This window comes from Tamandua tetradactyla, chromosome 1 (assembly GCF_023851605.1).
Source record: "Tamandua tetradactyla isolate mTamTet1 chromosome 1, mTamTet1.pri, whole genome shotgun sequence".
Classification (NCBI taxonomy): domain Eukaryota; kingdom Metazoa; phylum Chordata; class Mammalia; order Pilosa; family Myrmecophagidae; genus Tamandua; species Tamandua tetradactyla.
In genome coordinates this window covers 226,141,374-226,160,764 of record NC_135327.1, presented here as the reverse complement: position 1 = coordinate 226,160,764, position 19,391 = coordinate 226,141,374, and the positions used below count along the sequence as shown (strand labels likewise).

General features: G+C 47.0%; 1 protein-coding gene across 22 annotated transcripts in view; it reads left to right on the top strand.

The window, feature by feature from the left end:
* KIAA1217 (KIAA1217 ortholog) overlaps nucleotides 1–19,391 on the top strand; it is a 425,610-nt gene that overhangs the window by 386,899 nt on the left and 19,320 nt on the right. For all 22 annotated transcript variants that reach the window (XM_077153831.1, XM_077153731.1, XM_077153709.1 and 19 more), the window contains 4 exons: nucleotides 392–558; nucleotides 13,235–13,410; nucleotides 17,702–17,832; nucleotides 18,183–18,330. In XM_077153831.1, the coding sequence (XP_077009946.1) occupies nucleotides 392–558; nucleotides 13,235–13,410; nucleotides 17,702–17,832; nucleotides 18,183–18,330 (622 nt within the window). The remainder of the gene's footprint in view (nucleotides 1–391; nucleotides 559–13,234; nucleotides 13,411–17,701; nucleotides 17,833–18,182; nucleotides 18,331–19,391) is intronic.

Genomic DNA, 19,391 nt, shown 5'->3' with positions numbered 1-19,391 from the left:
ACCAGCGAGAGATACTATCTGCACTCTGCTATATATCCTTCTGATCTCTGGTCTATGCAGACCTGTAGGTTTAGAGAAATACACATATGTATGTTGATAAAGCCAGTAAGTTCATTTTCTCAACGCAACATCACGCTGGACACACTGCCCTGTGACCTGCCTTCCTATGGCAGGAAACTTCCAGAACATGACTCTTACAGACTTGTAGTCTCGCCTTGCACGGGCGTCCCACAGTTTATCCAACTCGTTCCCCACTGTTGCCCTTTAGAGGAGGGGCATAATTTTCTTTACTCTCATTTCATAGTGAAGGAAATGGGCATTTTTAGCATCTTAGCAATCCGCGTGGGGTTGCTCCAGCATCCTCAGGTGCTGTGCTCCTCTCTCCTCCCAGGAGCCCCCCACATGGCTGGCGGGAAGACCCTGCTGGGCCCGGAGTCCGCGGGGCCGCCCAGCCCGCCCCTGCCCGCCGGCGCCTCCCCGGTGCACCAGAGCCTGCTGCATGTGCGGCGCAGCGTGGCCCAGCTGCGGCTCCAGCTCCAGCAGATGCGCCAGCTACAGGTATGAGGGCGCTCCCCCTCCTCCCCTCCCTCCTCCCCCACCCCTCCCCTCCCTCCTCCCCCTCCCTCCTCTCCCTCTCTCTCTTCCCGCTCCCTCCTCCCCCTCCCTCCCGCCAGCCTGTACCTGGGCACCAACTGAAGGTGCAGACAGCAGAAATACTGAAGCATAGTTGCCTTGTCTAGAACCTTCTGCTGCAACTACAGCCAACTGACAACCACGCCTTCAGGTGCGCATGCCCTTATGCATGAAAAATCTGTTAAAGGGCTGTGTTTGCTGCCTAGAGCTGAAAGGAGAGGCGCCCCTTGGAGCATGCTAACAGCCAGCTAAAACTTCCTGCTTACCGAGCTCGGCTTCCTCCACCAGAACCCGGGATGGGTTTAGAAGAGAAAAAAGATTGGCAGGGAAAAAGCCCTCACGAACGAGCTGTAGAGGAAAGCTTCTGTGGGGCGTCCCATAGTATCTTCCTTGCCCTTCGCCCTGGGCCCGGGATGTGTGAAGCCCATGGGAACCGGCAGGGAGCGGACGCGGCCCGCGGTGAACCAGTCCTGGCGGTCACGCGCACACGCCGGTGGAGGGAGTAAGGATAGCGTCTCCAGGTTCCCGGGCTGGGAGCTGAGCTGCCGCGTCTCCCTGAGCTCACCTGTGTCCCTGCCCTGGGGGTGTGTTGGAGTTGGGAATGTGGTGTTAGCTCCGACCAAACCCAGGCAGCCACCCCAGGAAGGTCCTAACACCCCCAGGACCTGCCGAGTCCCAGGTGGTCAGCTTGTCTGTGACACGAACCCCACATTCAGGCTAACAAAGTGATTTCCCCTGGCCCAGCTGCCAGGGGACACCTGACCTGAGGGCCCCTCCCACCCCACTTCTCGAGGTGGGCTGAATAGATGACCCTGCACTGTGCTCAAGTCTCTGGGGCTGTGCTGTCCCCAAGGCAGTGTCTAGGTGCCTCTGGACATCCAGGGACCGTCGGGTCAGCCCTCTCCTGGAGTCTGCCCTCTGCGAAGCTGCCCTCCTTTGCATGTGCTCCTCCCTGCTTGGCCGTTTTAAAGACAGGTGGCGGTGGAATGACATGCACAGGCTGAGCTGAGCGTGGGTAAAGGGTACAGAGTCAGATGTCTGGTTTCCAGGCCGTGACTGCACAAGTGGCGGGGGGTGGGGGGGGAGGCAAATTGGCCCCTGCAGGCCAAGCTCCACTCGGCTCCAGCCAGCTCTCAGCTGGGGAGAAGGAAGAGGCCAGTGTTTCTAGATGTTTCTCTATTTCAAGAGAAAATGGAAATACAGGTTTTAGGTGAAATGTCTCTATTTTTTAATCTTGGAAGGTAATTAAAACCCATTTCATTAGTGCTATTCAGGCCAAAGATGTCTGCAGGCCTGGAGTCACCGTGAGTTCCCAGATTCTGACCTGGAGTTCAGGGGACCTTTGCTCCCTGCTCCCCCAGCCGCATCCTTTCAATGCCATCCGCTGGCCATTTGGAAATGGGGAGCTCCTTTTAAAACCGTCACAAGGAAACTAAGTGTACCATTTGAACGGTAGCACTTACCTACTTTCAAAAATGAGCCTTTCTGAGTGGGGGGACAGGGGCAGAATTGCTTGAGCATAAATAACACACTTGGCCTGGATATTTCAAAGGTGTTGGGGCAGAATAGGACACTGAGGCTGTGTGTGTGCGGCTGTGGCAGCACCCTGCCAGGATGGACCTCGTTCGACTGCACCTCCATCCCGCTGTGGGGTGGGGGTGGGGGGACCTCAGCACCCAGCTCCTGGGAATGCTCGAACCCCGGCGGCCCCGCTCAGACAAAGGTGTTCTTTGATTGAGGTAGGAATGCAAGTTCAACCACACAGGTTCCTTTATTGCTCCAGAACTGCTCAACCCCTCTGGCTTTCTGGATCAGTCAAGAACAGTGAACCGGTGTGCCTGTGAACTTGAGTTTCACCTCTGTGCCATTCCGAGGAGCCGATGCAGAGGGAAAGAGAAGCCCTGGGTTCCTAACCAGCAACGTTTCCACTTCTGTCTTTTTATTCTTCGCGTCCGCCCAGCACTCCCCACCCGCCCCAAGCCTCAGTCTTTTCAAGTCAGGGGAATCTGTTTCAGATAAAAACAGCTTAGAATAATTAACCAACCTTGGCGCCGGTTCTCCCTCAGCATATGTGTGATTATAAATCAAAAATGAGGCACAGCCCCGGCACGCTTATAAGCCCAATAATGGATCTATCATTAGAGATATACAGAACTCTCTAGAATAGTCTCAAAAGAACGAAAATTGAATTAGAAATTCAAATGTTCCTTGAACTATGTTATAAAATAGTGAGACTGAAGGAAATCTTTTGTGTTTGGCAGCCAACTCCAGTAATTAGATAATTAAATCAGGAAAATCCTAGAGTGTGGAGCATATCCTATTTGAGCATTTTATTTTCAGAAGTGATGGATGATTCTCAGGAATAGAAAACTGAGACAAGTACAGGAGGGCGGGTAGATTTAAATAGTGTGAAAGGAATATGTAGGGAGGCCCAAGCAGTGGCTCGAAAAAGGCATTTTAACCCTGTTCATGGAATTCCCTGCTTTCCAACTTCACGTAACTGCCAATCCAGAAGAATGGGCCTCAATTCCAGCTACCCCATGGAATCACCTAAGGACTTTTTAAAAATGCCAACACCCTGACCCCACGGCCAGAGACTCTGGTTTCATTTGCGTGGACCAGAAGGCAGGCACCAGCGATGCCAGTGTGGACCTGGGTTGAGAACTTGTATTCTGAGTGCTCGGTCCTCCGACATGCCTCCCAGAGAGGATCTCATACACTTCTCATGGAGAGTGAAGCAGGGACAAGTGAGCAATTCGCCATCCTGTAAGTGGGAAAGGCACACCCGGTGACTTCCCGGTGTCGTGCCTCCTTTCCAGTGGCTAATGTCACATGTGCTCGGCCCAGGAACAACTGATACAAGAGCTATTATGGGAGGTTTACTTGGTTATGGTCCCACCCCAGCTAACAGTGGGGTCTGCAATTAGTTGGCACCAATGGTAAAGGGGGCAGGTCCAGATCTTGTACCTAACAAATATTCTCTTGAGAAGATGATTATTATCTTTTTTTCAGTGATGAGCTATATGTATTTTTCCAAAATGCTACAATACTTGCATTTGACCAAGGTATTCTTAAAGCCATAGAAGTGACTGCCCTTCTGTCCTTACCTATGGCCTGAGGAGAGAAGGAATCTTCTGGAAAGATGGGGCAGGCTCTGTGGAGGCCAGATGAGACTTGGCCTAAAGACAGAATGGTTATGCTGTTTCTCCAATTCCCATAATTTTTTTCTCGACCCTTTATTCTTTACTCTGCTTCCTGGCAAATAAAGAATTAGGTGATTTTGAATCTAGTATTCCTTTTTTATATAAATAGACTTTATTTTCTAGAGCAGTTGCAGGCTTACAGAAAAGCTACGCAGAAAGTACAGAGAGTTCCCATCTCCCCACCCTCCCCTGCAGACAGTTTCCCCTATGATTTATATCTTGCATTAGTGGAGCACATTTGTTACAATCGATGAACCAGTATTGATACGTTATTATTAACTGAAGTCCATAGTCTACATTAGGGGTCAGTCTTTGTGTTGTACAGGTTTATCGGTTTTTGACAAATGCATTAAGTCGTGTACCCACCATTATAGAAACATACTGCCATTAAAATGCCCTGTGCTCCACCTACTTGTCCCTCCCTAGTATTCCACTTTTAATACTACTGGGAATTTGCTTTCTCTTCCCAAGAGAAGGAGAAAGCAAAGCATCAGCACAAAAAAAGAAAAAAAGCAGTACACAGAGCCCTTCAATAGTTACCTTAAGATGTCTTTCCCTTCATAGTACCTCCTGGGAATGTGCCGTAGTCTCCTTTATCTTCTAACATCCAAAAATAATGATGGTATCCCTGGGAAAAGCCCCAGGAGGTGGGCCATGGTCAGCAGACCTGTTTATCCCCAACTGCCTGAAATGATAAATGGATGAGGTCAGGGGTGTCATGCTGCCACACAGTACAATTTGCAAAGCCCTAGTCAGACCCACAAATACAATTTGCCATCTAAGATGGGGACCTAGCACCCCGAAAGCACAGAGTGTGACCATGCATCCTTGTCTTACTCTCCACACTTGGGGGAACTTCCCCAGCTGGTCTCGTGAAACTCCCTGGTACAAACACTGTTCAAAGCCACTACCAGACAGCAAACTCAGTCCAATTATACCATCCCCTGTGGCCAAATCTGTTAGTCTTCAGCCATGACTGTGTGGGGTACATATCCATTTGCCGATGGATGGAATTAGGTTTAGCCAATTTCCTAATGAAGTTGATAGGACAACTTAGTTGGACCCATTACTTTTTTCAGTAGCCAAGAACATTACTTTTCTCTCAATATGCTTAACAATATTTCAAGCCATTTTCAATAATTGATGATTCAGCTTTGAAGGCATAACTAGGATTTCCCACTATAAGCTGAAAAATCCCAAGAGCTCACCCAGGGCTGAGATGTTCATGTTCTGATAGTTTGCTGAGCACCTGCGGCATTTGGTGGAGATCAGAGAAGAGTCAGGCCTCAGGAGCAGGTCACACTAGCCCAGGGTAAAGGCTACTTGAGATCCACCCTAACTAAAGCTTTAAAACAAGGCTCAAAAGGACCAGGCTGATCCACAAGTGACGGAACTGCCTGCCAGAGGAAGTCCAACAAAATCCAGAGTTCCATGCCCAGCATCCAATCAACATTTATTAGAAACGTGAAGATGCTGGAAAATGTCAACAATAATCATAAGAAAAGGCCACGAGTAGGAACCAACTGGAAATGACAGGAAGGGTGGAGGCAGCAACAGGGACTTTATAACAACTCATAATTATTCTCAAAGATATAAAGGAAAGCATGAACATAAAGAGATAAGAAATGGTAGACCTAAAAAAATCCAAGAGGTAGTTTCAGAAGTTGAAAAATGCGACAAGAATGTACTTAAGAAAAGATGAATAATTGATAGATGACTGATAAATCAACTAGTGACCTTGAGGACACAACAATAGAAGCCACACTAAAGTACAGAGAGACAAAAGACTGAAAAATCTGAACCAAAAGTTAAGACTTGTGGGACAGTATTAATTGGTCAGAGGGAAGGAAAAAAATATTGAAAGGAATAATGGCTGAAATTTTTCCAAATTTCTTGAAAACAGTAAACCCACAGACCAAAGAAACACAGTTTAAACCCTTAGCAGGATAAGCACAAAGGAAACTACACCAAGACACACCATAATCAAATTGCTGAAAACCAGAGATAAATAGAAAAATCTTAAAAGCAGCCAGAGGGAAGAAAATTTATAGGCTATAAAAATCCTTAAGAATTACCACTAACTTATTGTCAGAAACAAAATATAAGCCAGAAGACAATGGAATGACATCTTTAAATTATTTAAAGGATAAAACTCTTTCTGAAAAAAGCCAGTGTTATTGTAAAAGCAAAAACCAGACAAAAGATCTCAAGGGAAAACCACAGACCAGTATTCCACAGGAAATAGATGTAACATAGCCTTAACAAAGTACTAGGAAAGTGAATCCAGTAATATATAAAAAGGATGATATATTACCTTGGGTTTTATCTGAGGAATGCCAGATTGTTTTAATGTTTTTTAAAAGTTATCAATGTATTTCTCCTTATTAAATAGAATAAAGGGGAAAAATCATATTTCAATAGATGCAGAAAAAGCATGACTAAATTCAACACCCATGATAAAAACACTCAGCACTCTAGCAATAGAAGGAAACACTGTCAACCGTTAAAAACCTACAGAAGACATCATAGTTAGTGGCAAAAAACATTGATGATATTTCCCATAAAATTGGGAACAAGACAAAGAAGCCCACTCTTCCTTAAGATTGTACTGCAGATCACAGAAAGTACAATAAGGCAATAAAAAGAAATAAAAAGCATGCAGATTGGAAAGTAGGAAGAAAAACTGACATTACTTATAGATGACACTGTAGTGTACAAATAAAATCAAAAGCAATCTCCTCAATAAAAATTACTACTAAAAATGAGTAAATTTTTCTAGGGCAACATAATGAAGTAAAATTATAAAAATTTACTGTACTTTTATACTAGCAATAAGACATGGGGAAATAAAAATCAAAAGACCACACCATTTAAAATAATATCAAACACTGAAACATTTAGGGATAAATTTCACAAAATATGTGCATGCCCGCTATACTGAAAACTGCAAAATATTGCTGAAGTAAATTTTTAAAGACCTCTATAAATGAAGAGATATGCAGTCCTCATGGATTGGAAGACTCAACTTTCTTAAAATGTTTATTCATCCTAAGTCAATTTATAGATTCCAGGTAATCCTAAAGTCAAAGTCCCAGAGATTTGTTTTCTTAGAAATTAACAAGCTCATTCTCAAACCTATACAGATATATCAAAGAACTAGAATAGCCAAAATAATTAAAAGGAAGAACAAAGTTGGAAAACTCTATTTGATTTCAAGATTTACTATAAAGCTTCAGTAATCAAGTCAGCATGGGACTGATATAGGAAAGACCCACAAATAAATGAACTTACAAATCTAGAAATTCCAGGTATAGATCCACAGATATGCTCAATTGATTTTGTATGAAGGTACCAAAGTAATTTGATTGGAGAAAAGGCAGTCTTTTTCAAACATCGGTACTGGAGAGACAAGAACAGGTATTTGCACACAGATGTCTGTAGTGGTGTAATTCACAATTGCCAAAAGATGGACTCAACCAAGTGTCTGTAAGCAGGTGAATGGATCAGCAAAGTGTGGTGTATACATGCAAAGGAATATTATTCAGCTGAGAAAAGGAATGAAGTTCAGATACATGCTACAACCTGGCTGAACCCTGAAGACATCATGTTGGGTGGAAGAAGCCAGTCCCCAAAAGGACAAATATTGTTAAGATCTCACTTATATGAAATAATTAGAACATGCAAATTCAGAGAGTCAGAAACCAGTATACAGGTTACTGTGGGCCATGGTTGGGGTAGGGAATGAAGAGGTAATGCTTAATTAGTAAGCAGTCACTTTTGGGGTGATGGAAGAGTTTTGGTTGGTCTTGGGGGGTGGTGACCATATGGCAACACTGATTGTCGTTAACCTCAAAGACCTGAACTAGGTCTCTGAATGTGGTTAAAGGGGAAACTTTTGGTTATATATAAGTTACTAGAATAAAATTTTTGAAAAAGCACAGAACTGTTCAACACAAAGCGCGAACCCTAATGCAAACTAGGGACTATAATTAATAGTATAATTATAAGAATATTATTTCATTGATTTTAACAAGGCACCACACTAATGCAAAGTGTTAATAGTAGGGAAAACTGCATGTGTGAGGGGAGTGTTCTGGTTTGCACGCTGCCAGAATGCAATATACCAGAGACGGAATGGCTTTTAAAAAGGGAAATTTAATAGGTTGCTAGTTTACAGTTCTAAGGCCGAGAAAATGCCCCAGTTAAAACAAGTCTATAGAAATGACCAATCAAAGGCATCCAGGGAAAGATACCTTGGTTCAAGAAGGCCAATGAAGTTCAGGGTCTCTCTCTCAAGTGAGAAGGCACATGGCGAACACAGTCCGGGTTTCTCTCTCGTCTGGAAGGGCACATGGCAAATACAGCATCATCTGCTAGCTTTCTCTCCTGGCTTCCTATTTCATGAAGCTCCCCGGGAGGTGTTTTCCTTCTTCATCTCCAAAGGTCGCTGGCTGGTGGACTTTCTGCTTCGTAGTATTGCTCTCTCTGCATCTCTCATTCTCCAAAATATTTCCTCTATTATAGGACTCCAATAAACCAATCAAGACCCACCCAAATGGGTAGAGACATGTCATCCCTTAATCCAGTTTAACAACCACTCTTGACTAAATCACATCATCCAGGGAGATGATCTCATTACAGTTTCACACATACAGTATTGAATAGAGATTATTCTACCCTTATGAAATGGGATTTATATTAAAACATGGCTTTTCTTAGGGGGCATACTTCCTTTCAAACCAGCACAGGGAGTATATGGAAACTCTATACTTTATGTATGATATTTCATTAAACCTGCAACTTCTCTAATTAAAAAAAAAAAATTGGTACTGGAACTACTATATATCCGTGTGGGAAAAAAAAATGAACTTGACTTCACACTCGAAATTAACTTGAAATGGATCATAGACTTTAAATGTAAAGTGAAAACTCTAAAATTTCTGGAAGAAATTGTAAGATAAAAATCTCTGGTAGTTCAGTAGGTAGAATGCCCACCTTTCATGTGGGAGACCTGGGTAAAATTTCCAGACCATGCACCCAAAAAAAAAAATCTTTGCAACTTTGGAATAGGCAAAAAGTTTTTAGGTAAGACACAAAAGCCCAAATATTAAAAATAAATATTGATGAATTCCACTTCATCAAAATTTAAAATATCTACTCTTTGGAAGACAAAAAAAATAAAAAAGCAAACCAGAAAATGAGGAGAAAATGTTAACCATACATATATCTGAAAATGATGCATCCAGAATATATAAAGAATACTTATAACTCAGAGATATGAGTTATAAGATACACTCATATATAAGATACACAAGCAGCATGAAAAGATGTTCAGCATCATTAGTCATCATGGAAATGCAAATTAAAAGCACAATGGGTTCTGACTACATCCATGCGAATGGCTCAGATTAAAGACTGGCAAGGATGTAGAGCTATTGGAACTCTCGTGCCTTACCGGTAGGAGTGCAAAATGGTACAGCATCTTTGCAAAACAGCTTGGCATTCCTTAATGAAGTGAAACTATGCTTACCCTATGACCCAGCAATTCCATGCCTAGGTGTTTTTCCGGGAGAAATGAAACCACATGTTTACACTAACACTTGTATGTCCATGCTCATAGCAGATTTTTTCATAATATCCTAAATCTGGGGGAGAAAAAACGTCCACCAGCATGTGGACGGGTCAACTAATTTTAGACCAACATGTGAATGGAGAAACAAATTTTAATATAGCCATAGAATGGGATGCCACTCAGCAATAAAAATAATGAGCTACCAAACCACTCAAAAACATGGCTGGATCTCAAAAACAATATGCTGAGTGATGGAAGCCAGATACAAGAATTTCCATGTTGCATAATTCCGTTTATATGACATTGGAGAACAGGAAGAACAAACCTCAGTGACAAAAATCCAACTAGTCGAGCCCCGGCCTGGTGGCTGAGTACTAATTGCCAAGGATCAGAAGTCACTTTTTGGTGAGACAAAAATATATTCCCCCTTGATTTTAGTGGTGGTTATGTTGATTCATCCATTTGTCAAAACTCATCCAACTGTGTGCTTAAAATAGATATGTTATTGTCTGTAAGTTATACTTTAGGAGTGTTTTTTTTTTTATGTTAAGTGAAATGCTAAGTAGTAGGAAATGTCATGATTTGATCTGCTGACTAAGAAGGTATTTAGAGACAGACACCGAGTCCCGTCCTGCCTTCAGCACTGCTTTTCACAGCCTGCCAGGATAACAAGGAAAGTCCTGTGGCTGGCAGACAGTGGCCAGGTCTCCAAGCAGGGAGGGTGCAGAGCACAGAGGAAGGCAGAGAAAGAACCTCTGCACATGTTTATTCCTTCAGGAGTAACTCGTGGTTGCAGGAGGCCAGCTTGTGTGCTTGGAGAACTGCCTCCGGGGTCCCTCTGCAGCTGGTTCATGTAGGCCCCTTTTTTTCTGGGAAGGAGATTAAGACAGCCTTGAACCCAAGGCGAGCCTTTCCCTCCCCAAGTCTTTCTCAATATCTCTCAAGTTGAATTACGTCAAGTTGTGTGCGAACATTACGTGAATGGGATTTTTCCAATGGGTCTGCAGTTTTCTCAGGAACTTTAATCGTGATCCACTCATCCAGGAAGCATGTATAGAGTGCCTGCTGTGTGCCAGAAGCTGTGCTTACTGCCAGGAACAAACCAGGCACATTCCCTGCCTCCACCAAGGAGCGCCTGGGATGGCTCAACAACTACTGGGTTGAACCCAAAACATGGGCTTTTAATCCTGACACTGCCCCCTAGTTGCCGTGTGGCCCTGAGCACGTCACTTAATGTCTCAGGGCTTTTCTTTCTCCATTTTCTGACACTTTCACTTTTACGAATTTTAAATATCCTTACAATAATTTCCTCCTTGACAGCTACGTTAATAACCATTGCAGCACCTCCGTTCGCTTATGGAGTTGGGGGTGGGAGGGCCCTGCCACACTTCTCGGGGCACAGTAACGACATCGTCCACTCAGGGGCCCTTTAGAACCACAGTTCTCATCCTTAGTTACACATCAGCATCATCTGAGTTTTTAAAATTCCCAGGACTCAGGCTGCCCCACACCAATTAAATCAGAACCTCGGGGTGGGGAGGACCCAGGCATTGGTTATCTTTAGATCCATGTGCTTGTCTATTTATCTGTCCCTTTATGTGATCAATTTCCACTCTCATCCCCCTCTCCCTTCCAAAGTGATAGCTCAATGAGACCTGATACTCGGCATTGAATTTGAGCTTATCATTGTGATAGCAGGTAGCTGTGTTGGGTGCATTTAATTTACCTACGTGGAACTGACCTGGAGACCTGTCCCGCCCCTGAAATCAGACCACTTTAGGGCTTTAAAGCTGAGCCCAAGGCACATCCGAGCCTGTGGGTCACTCTGTGTTGCAATCATTAAGAAAATAATTATGGATTATTTTTTATTCTCCATTGTTGTTTGTTATTATCAGCGTTACTTATTAATTCAGTTCATTCATTCAGCACTAGCTGTTGAGTGCTTGCGATGTGCCACTGTGTCCTGGACATCCATGGAGAGCAGAAGTTAACCAGAGGGAGGGACAGATATTCCAGGTAGAAACAGCAGATGCAAAGTCCCTGGGGCAGAACGGAACTGGCCAACCAAAGGGACCGTCATTGGCTGCAGTAGAAAGCTTGGAGAATGTGGTATGAAAGGGGCCTGGCCAGGTGGTTATAGGGCCTGGCCAGGTGGTTATGGGGCCTGCCCGGTGGGAAGGGGCCAGCCCACCCAAGCACCTGTGCCCGGAGCTGTGCCTACAGCAGCACGGAAGACACTCCTGTGCATTAGCTCCCAAAGTGGTGCCTTTCAGCAATATCCTAACGGTCTTTAAGATCATGATTAAAAGCTGTTAGTAAAAGCAGGGAGAGTATGATCACAAGTCACATAGAGACGGTCACCAGGGTGGCAGAGTTTTATTTGGTTCACTTCCACAAAAAACCCAGGTCCAATCTCCCTTGAGAAGAGTAGCTGGGATGCACTGAGAGCCGTATCAGGCAAGCGCTGTTGAAAGCATTTAATGTACAATCTCACGGAGTCGCCATTCCAGCCAATTACTACCATTTTACTACCTGTTTTATGGGTAGACATTGAGAGATTAATATCCTGCCTGTGGTCTCACCACTGCTATGTGGTAAACTAGAAATTGAGCCCAGGGTACTCTGGAGACTGGTCCTCACCCTGCAGTGTGATGTGGGAACTCGAGGGTGGTGCTATTTGTGGCCCATATTGAAATATGTAGTCTTTATTCAAAGGAAACAGGAGCCACAGGTGAGGTTTCAGGCAGAGTCACATGTTCAGATTGCATTTCCCTCAGCTAGCACAGATAAAGGACAAAGCAGATGATGGATAGTTGACAAAGTTGTCATCACTCCATGGAGGTGAATAGCATCCCCTAAACCAGAAAATGAAGGAAATGGGAACAGCTCGTTGACATTTCAGGGGAACCTTATGCCTGCTGTCGTGTGGTAGGCATACCATAATTACTGTTTTTGAGGCTGGCAGAGTGAACTCACTGAGCAGATGTGCCGTCAGAAAATTGTCCCACCCCTGGGAAATGCTCAGAACGTGGCCTCCTTAGAAACGGACTCAACTGCTTGACAAGATTCTTGGTAAAGCCTCTCTGGGGTAGGAAACAAGAGTATTATGGAAACTCTGGAAATCGTGGGCTTGCTTGGGCATTCCGTGTGAAATCCAGGGAAATCGCAGACTGTTGGGAGCCTTGGGGTCATCTGGAAGTATTATCATCTCTACCCTCAACTCCATCAGCAAGTTTGTGCTTTAAGGGTCAGTGACTACATAATCTTTGGAATGTTTAGCAATACAAGCAAGAGAGACACAGACAGATTCTCTTAACTGATACTGGTAAATATTCCAAAGCCAATTCAGTGTTTGTTGAGTACCTATTCTTCACCAAGCATGATCCCATTTAATCCTCAGAAAACCCTACCAAAGAGAGTGGGTCCCCATTGTTAAAGATAAGGAAGTGGAGACCAACGGAGTCCAAGTTCCCTGTCCAAGGTCTCACAGGAGCTAGAGAGAGAACCTGGGGTCTCATCCAAGAGCTGCCTGGCTCCAGAACTGGTGCTCTTGGCTGCGCCCTACAGAAATATGTCAGCGAGCGTTTACACGCAGTCTCTGTGAGGTGCTGGCCAGAGACTGGGATAGGTCTGTGTTTTTGCAGACATAGACACGGAGTGTGGTTGTCAGTTGGCTGCTAAAACTCAGGTGGTGGCCGAAGAAGCAATGTCATCTACAGCTTGGCCCCTTCCCCTTGAAACAAAGAGTCCGCTGTGGGCTATTCATCGACCCCCAGCGATGTTAGACAGACTGGCCCAATCGCGGCTGACTTCTTTTGTTCCATAGCTGCAGAACCAGGAGCTACTGAGGACCATGATGAAGGCAGCTGAACTGGAAATCAGTGGCAAAGTAATGGAGACGATGAGGAGACTGGAGGACCCCGTGCAGCGACAGCGCACCCTGGTGGACCAGGAGAGGCAAAAATACCTCCACGAAGAGGAGAAGATTGTCAAGAAGTTAGGGTGAGTTCCACTCCTCTCGCACGTTTCGCTGTCTAACCTTACGAGGGAATTTTTCTTTGCCAACAAGGAGGCCCTTCCTAGTTGGTGCGTCTCCCTTTCTGCTTATTGGGCGCCTACTGTGTACAAGTTAGAGTCCTGCTCTTTCTGGTTATCTGTGGACTCTTAGCACCCTACCCCGAGGTCTGGGAATTTCAGCAGTCCCGGGTGATGGGAGCTAGGCTCTTTAAAGATTGGGGCACCACACTGTTTTGTAGGGCTCAGCAACATGTAAAATTAAAGTGAGCGAATGGCAAAACCCAATGATAAATTTGAAGTCTGTACTTAAATTCCATAAATTAAAACTAATAGCCAAAATAGCACAGCCCTAAAATTATCTTCCTATTACTCAAACACAGCTAAAATTGCCAGAGAGGAATTTGCATGTAAAGTGTGCAATCCAGAATGAAAGATGTTTCCTTGAAAGTTAAGAATGTTATATAAGGTTCTTGCTCAAAGCATCCATCACGTCCAGTGGTTTATTATTCCACAGTCTCTGGGAGAGACACAGCCTTTATGTTAACATATGTTTTGTTAGGCAGCTGAGATTTATAAAGAACTGCCTCACCTTTTAATATAACCAACAGTGATTTTTTTCCAGGCTCTTCAAATGTTGGTAGTTCTCCTGTTTCTCAGAAAGTGTGAATCTCCCAATTTTGGATTGGAAGGGAGCACTTTTCAAATTCTTCTCATGATCACAACAACCAGAAGTGTCCATGGTCTAAAGTATATGTGCCATCATCTATTGGATATTTGAGCTGAAAGTCACATTACCCTTGATGCCACCCCAATGCGTTTGGTTAAAATAAGACAGTCCCTCTCAGTAGCAGTCTGGAGGGGAAAAAATTAGAATTGAAATTATTATTTTCCTAATTAATTATATTTGGTCACTGTTCATCCCATGTCTCAAAATAAATTCTAAAACCATATTTAGTTCATACATTTACGGTCGGAGTTAAAGGCCCACCCTACGGCTGAATGTTTTTTATGACAGCCCAGGTGTTGAGAACTAGGTCTCAGAATATTCTTTAAAGCATCTTTAGAAGTACAGTAATTTTTCCAATAAAATTATAGAAAAAATGAATTCCTTAGAATTAATGCATATTGGTTAGCAGAACTAACCCTTGCTTCCAACCTAGAAAAGGCATCTTTATCACAATAATATCCTGAGACTAGGAGCCCACCATGGGCATGACATGGAAAGGCGAGGGAGCAGGTGTGTCCTGCGGGGACCAGAGGTGATCATCTCTATGGGGTGGCCACACATGCAGAGGATATACTCGAGGGCCTCGAGGGACTCCAGTCTAGCAAAGGAGAACATATAAGACTGCATATGACATAAAGCAGGCGAGCTATGGGGGCAGGCGGACCTGCACAAAGGAGAGATTATTCCTGGCCCCAGGGACCAGGGAGGTTTAACTTGAAAGAAGTTCTTCTTCATATGCCCCCCCGCCCAGGCCAAGCACATTCCATGCGTGTAGTAGAGTCTCAAAATGGTTTGTTAAACTGAATCGAATGGCCTAAAACACAGATAGGGATTCATCAGTGGAGCGAGAGAGAAACCCTACAGACCATCCAATCTTTGGACCAGGAAAGCGCAGGGCGTCCTTGGAGAACTGGTTTTCCAGTATGGCGGGAGAGTGCAAAATACTATTTCATATTTGGCTGTGCTTTTCTTGTTTGTACAGCGCCTTTACATATCTTAGGCTATTCTCAGACCTCAGGTGCTTGCTTCGATGCTTTCTGGACGGTGTTATGAGATTGGAAGATCTGGCTTAGGAAAGGTTCTGTGTCCAACCCTTGATTCAGAATGTTTCTGGTTGGAGCTTAGGAATCTGCATTTTACAGAGCTGTGCAGATGATTCCAAAGCACATTCACATTTGAGAGTCGCTGTCCAGTGTGATATGGAGGCCCCTGAAGCCTCTGGTCAAGCAAATAGCAAAGGCAGAGCTGTATTTCTAGAAGGTTCCTCAGGCAATCAAAGGCAGGACTAATTAAGGAGGAAAGAGATTGGTGTCTAGGAAATATTCCAGAAGCTACTTAAAGGTCTCAGCAAAAGGGAATAAGGCCTGAAGCAAGAAGTAGAAATAGGAATGGGAAAGAAAGCAAATGCAGAATGCACTAAGATGGTTTGATCATTCAGGCGAACTGATCAGATGGGTCAGAGTGGCAGGATGGAAAACAAAGTCAGAAATTTCAGCTCTGGAAGATGAAAAGGTCTAATTCTGTCTCTCATCCCCTCTTAACACAAACACACACACACACACACACACACACACACACACACGCTGGGAAATGAATTCCCTTGGGGCATGTTAGGTTAAATTGCTCATGAGCCTTCAGATGTCAGAGAGATGAAATTTAGAATTTGGAGAGAAGTTGAATCAAGATAATCTCTTTGGTGAGTTTCTACCTGGAAGTAATAGTTGGACTTCTAATACAGTCATGAAATAAAAATTTTTCAAGCAGTATGCTTCTTTTCAACTAAGGTAGAATGAAAAACAACCTGTAAATGAAATCTCTACCTGTAAGGTAGACTGAATAGTGACCTGTAAACCAGAGCTTCTGAGAGCACCTGATGTTCTGTGGAGCAAAACGGACCTCTCAGAACTCATACCATTTGTGATAATATCAAAAACTTATTTTCAGCCTTCATTTTAGCACCATTATCTGTTTTTTCAATTTGAAATAACAAATTTGATCATTAGTGCTTCATAATAAGTCTCAAAAACATATAAATACAGTAATATCAGGACACATATCTGTATGTTCCATGATCAGCAAAGGGAAAGCCACGAAGTTTAAGAGTCTCTGGTACTGCAGGCCCATGAAATCCGAGGCATACTGCCTAGAAGAAATTAAAATAGAATTTTAGGCAATGGTTAAACTTTGGGTCTGATGACAGCTCCTTGGAATAGTAATTGCAAACTGGCAGACCTCGGGGTAGTTGATATATCCGTGATAACATTTGGGTCTTAGCTCTTCCATCAGGGCTTTGACATCCCGGACAGCATGTCCATTTGACCCATTAAAACAATTCTGTTTGGCCATGAAATGAAAAGGACTTTCCCAGGCAAAGGCCGTGTATTTGGAGTTTATGGAACATCCTCTCAGCCTTGAGGCTGCAGGAAGTCTCCTATGGGTGTGTCCATAGAGCACCTCCTCAGAACTGCGACTGTGCACCCACGACCAGGTGGGCTCTCCCCTGTGGGCCTGAAGTTGCATCATTTCTTCAGGATTGGAGGTCATTTGGGTCCATTTTCCATAACAGAGACGACCACAGAATCCATCTGTCCTGAGAGTTTGTCCCCTGGTCCTGTTGCCCAAGGGCGAGGTCTAACCTGAAACCCTTCCCCAGATGCCATCAAGCCATTAGCTCCATCCATTGACCCCCCACAGCAAAGGTCCGGCGGGCCAGTTCTTCACGCTCTCTGCACCTCCATCTTTCTCTCCCCCTCGCCGGCCAAGAAGCAGATGGCTGTTCTTTTGCTGCCGCCTAGTGGCTCCTTCACCTATTGCAGCTGTCGGGATTCACAGGCACACTGGAATGAACAGTGGGCTTAGGAAGGGATCATCGGTATGCCAGGGGCAAGGTGGAGGTGGTGGGCTCCCTTCCTCTTTCTCTCATACACATATGTCCCAGAAATCAGCTCTGTGATCATTTCTTCTCTTTATAGCTTAGAGAGGGGAACGATCCACGTTTGCTGACAGCACAATCAGTGCAGTTCAAAATTCTCCACCAGGAGCAGCTTTGCCCCCCCGCCCCCAGGGCACACCTGGCAATGTCCACAGATAATTCTGTTTATCCGAAGTTGGGGTAGGGGCGATGCCACTGGCATGTCGTGGGAAGAATGCAGGGATGCTGCTAAACGTGCACATGTGACCCCCACAACAGAATCATCCGGCCCCCAGATGTCAGGACGGCCAAGGCTGAGAAACCACTGCTCCTTCCGCTCCTCAGGGTTCTTTCGCTGTCCCCTCTCACCTCCCGAGCTGTGCCCTGCCCTCCCTTCGATGGCACAGGCAGGGCTGGAGATAAGGGGTGGCCTGTGTCAGCCAGCCATGGCCGTGCCCCGGGTCAGCCCTGGGAAGAGCGCTCTGTGCCTGTCTTATTCCCCAGCAAAGTATTTCAGACCAGCCCTAACTGCTGTGTAGGATGGTGCAGAAGGGGAGGCACGGGGCGGGGACGGGGTGGGGTTCCCTGGCCTTCCCCAGGCACCTTCAGCCGCGACGCCCGGTCTCCCGCCCCTGCAGGGAGCTGGAGGACTTCGTGGACGACTTGAAGAAGGACTCGGCCGCCGCTGGCCGCGCGGTGACACTGAAGGACGTGGAGGACGGGGCTTTCCTCCTGCGCCAGGTGGGAGAGGCCGTGGCGGCCCTGAAAGGTGAGCTTCCTCCGGGAGGGGAGAGGCCGGGCCATTTAAATCCCCGCGGGAACCGAGGACCGGCCCCGCCGTCCATTCGAGGACTCCCGGGCAGCTGGCTCTTGGGGCGCCGGCCTTGCACTTGGAGTGCACCCCTGAAGAGCCCCGACCGCCGCCCCTGCCTGCTGGCGCGCCTAGTTCAGTGGGGGCTGCAAGAGCAAGTGAAGATGAGCAGCACAGTCCCTGGGACCCCGGGGCCCCTCTGACCCGTCCTGCCCTCCAGGCCCTCAGAGCTCCCCGTCCTCCCTGGGCGGGGTTGGGGTGCCCCCGGCTTCCTCCACCGGCGCTCACCCACCGGCCTGGGCCCGCAGGAGAATTCCCAGCCCTGCAAAACAAGATGCGCGCCGTGCTCCGCATCGAGGTGGAGGCCGTGCGCTTCCTGAAGGAGGAGCCGCACAAGCTGGACAGTCTCCTGAGGAGGGTGCGGGGCCTGACCGACGTCCTCACCGTGCTGCGCAGGTGCGGGGCGCGGGGCGGGAGGCGCGGGGGCGAAGCGCGGGGGGAGTGGGACGCAGGGCCCGGGGTGCGGGGCGCGGGGGCGGGAGGCGCGGGGGCGAAGCGCGGGGGAGTGGGACGCAGGGCCCGGGGTGCGGGGAGCGGGGGCGGGAGGCGTGGGGGCAAAGCGCAGGGGTGCGGGGCGCGGGGACGGGAGGCGCGGGGCACTGGGACGCATGGCCGGGGGTGCGGGGCGCGGGGGCGGGAGGCGCGGGGGCGCAGGTGCGAGGCGCGGGGGAGTGGGACGCATGGCCCGGGGTGCGGGGCGCGGGGGCGGGAGGCGCGGGGGCGAAGTGCAGGGGACTGGGACACAGGGCCGGGAGGCGCAGATTCGAACGCAGGGCCACAGGGGTGGGGCGCAGCGCGGGGGACTGGGACGCAGGGCCCGGGGTGCGGGTGGCAGGGGCGGGAGGCGCAAATTCGAACGCAGGGCCGCAGGGGTGGGGCATAGCGCGGGGGACTGGGACGCAGGGCCCGGGGTGCGGGTGGCAGGGGCGGGAGGCGCAAATTCGAACGCAGGGCCGCAGGGGTGGGGCGCAGCACGGGGCACGGGGGCGCAGGGGAGGGGGTGCGGGGGCAGGGCCGGGTGCGGGGGAAAAGATGGGAAGGTGCAGGCCGTGGGGTGGGGGAGACCGTGGAGACTGGGGTCGTCCAGCCCTCGTGACCCCGTCTCCATCCTCGCGATTTACCAGCTCTTTCTTCCGTGTCCCCTGGGGCGGCTGCGGCTCGTCCCGGCTCTTCAACCCCCGCCCTTGAACTTTCATTCCAGCCTGACCTAAGGTTCAGATTTTGCGCATTTGGGGCTTAAAGTCAGTAAACACCGTAAGCATTTTTTAAAAACATCTGAAGGTATTTGTTTTGTTTCTTTTTTTTAATAGCATTTTGAAGTTGAGCAGTTGAGAATATTTTATCCGCCTCCTTCATTTCAGGGGCGTAGACGAGTTCATGTCGCCGAGAATGAATAGAAGCCAGGCCTTGCTTAAATTGACACTGAAAGAGTGGCTGGGGGGTTGTTGAGCCTGCCT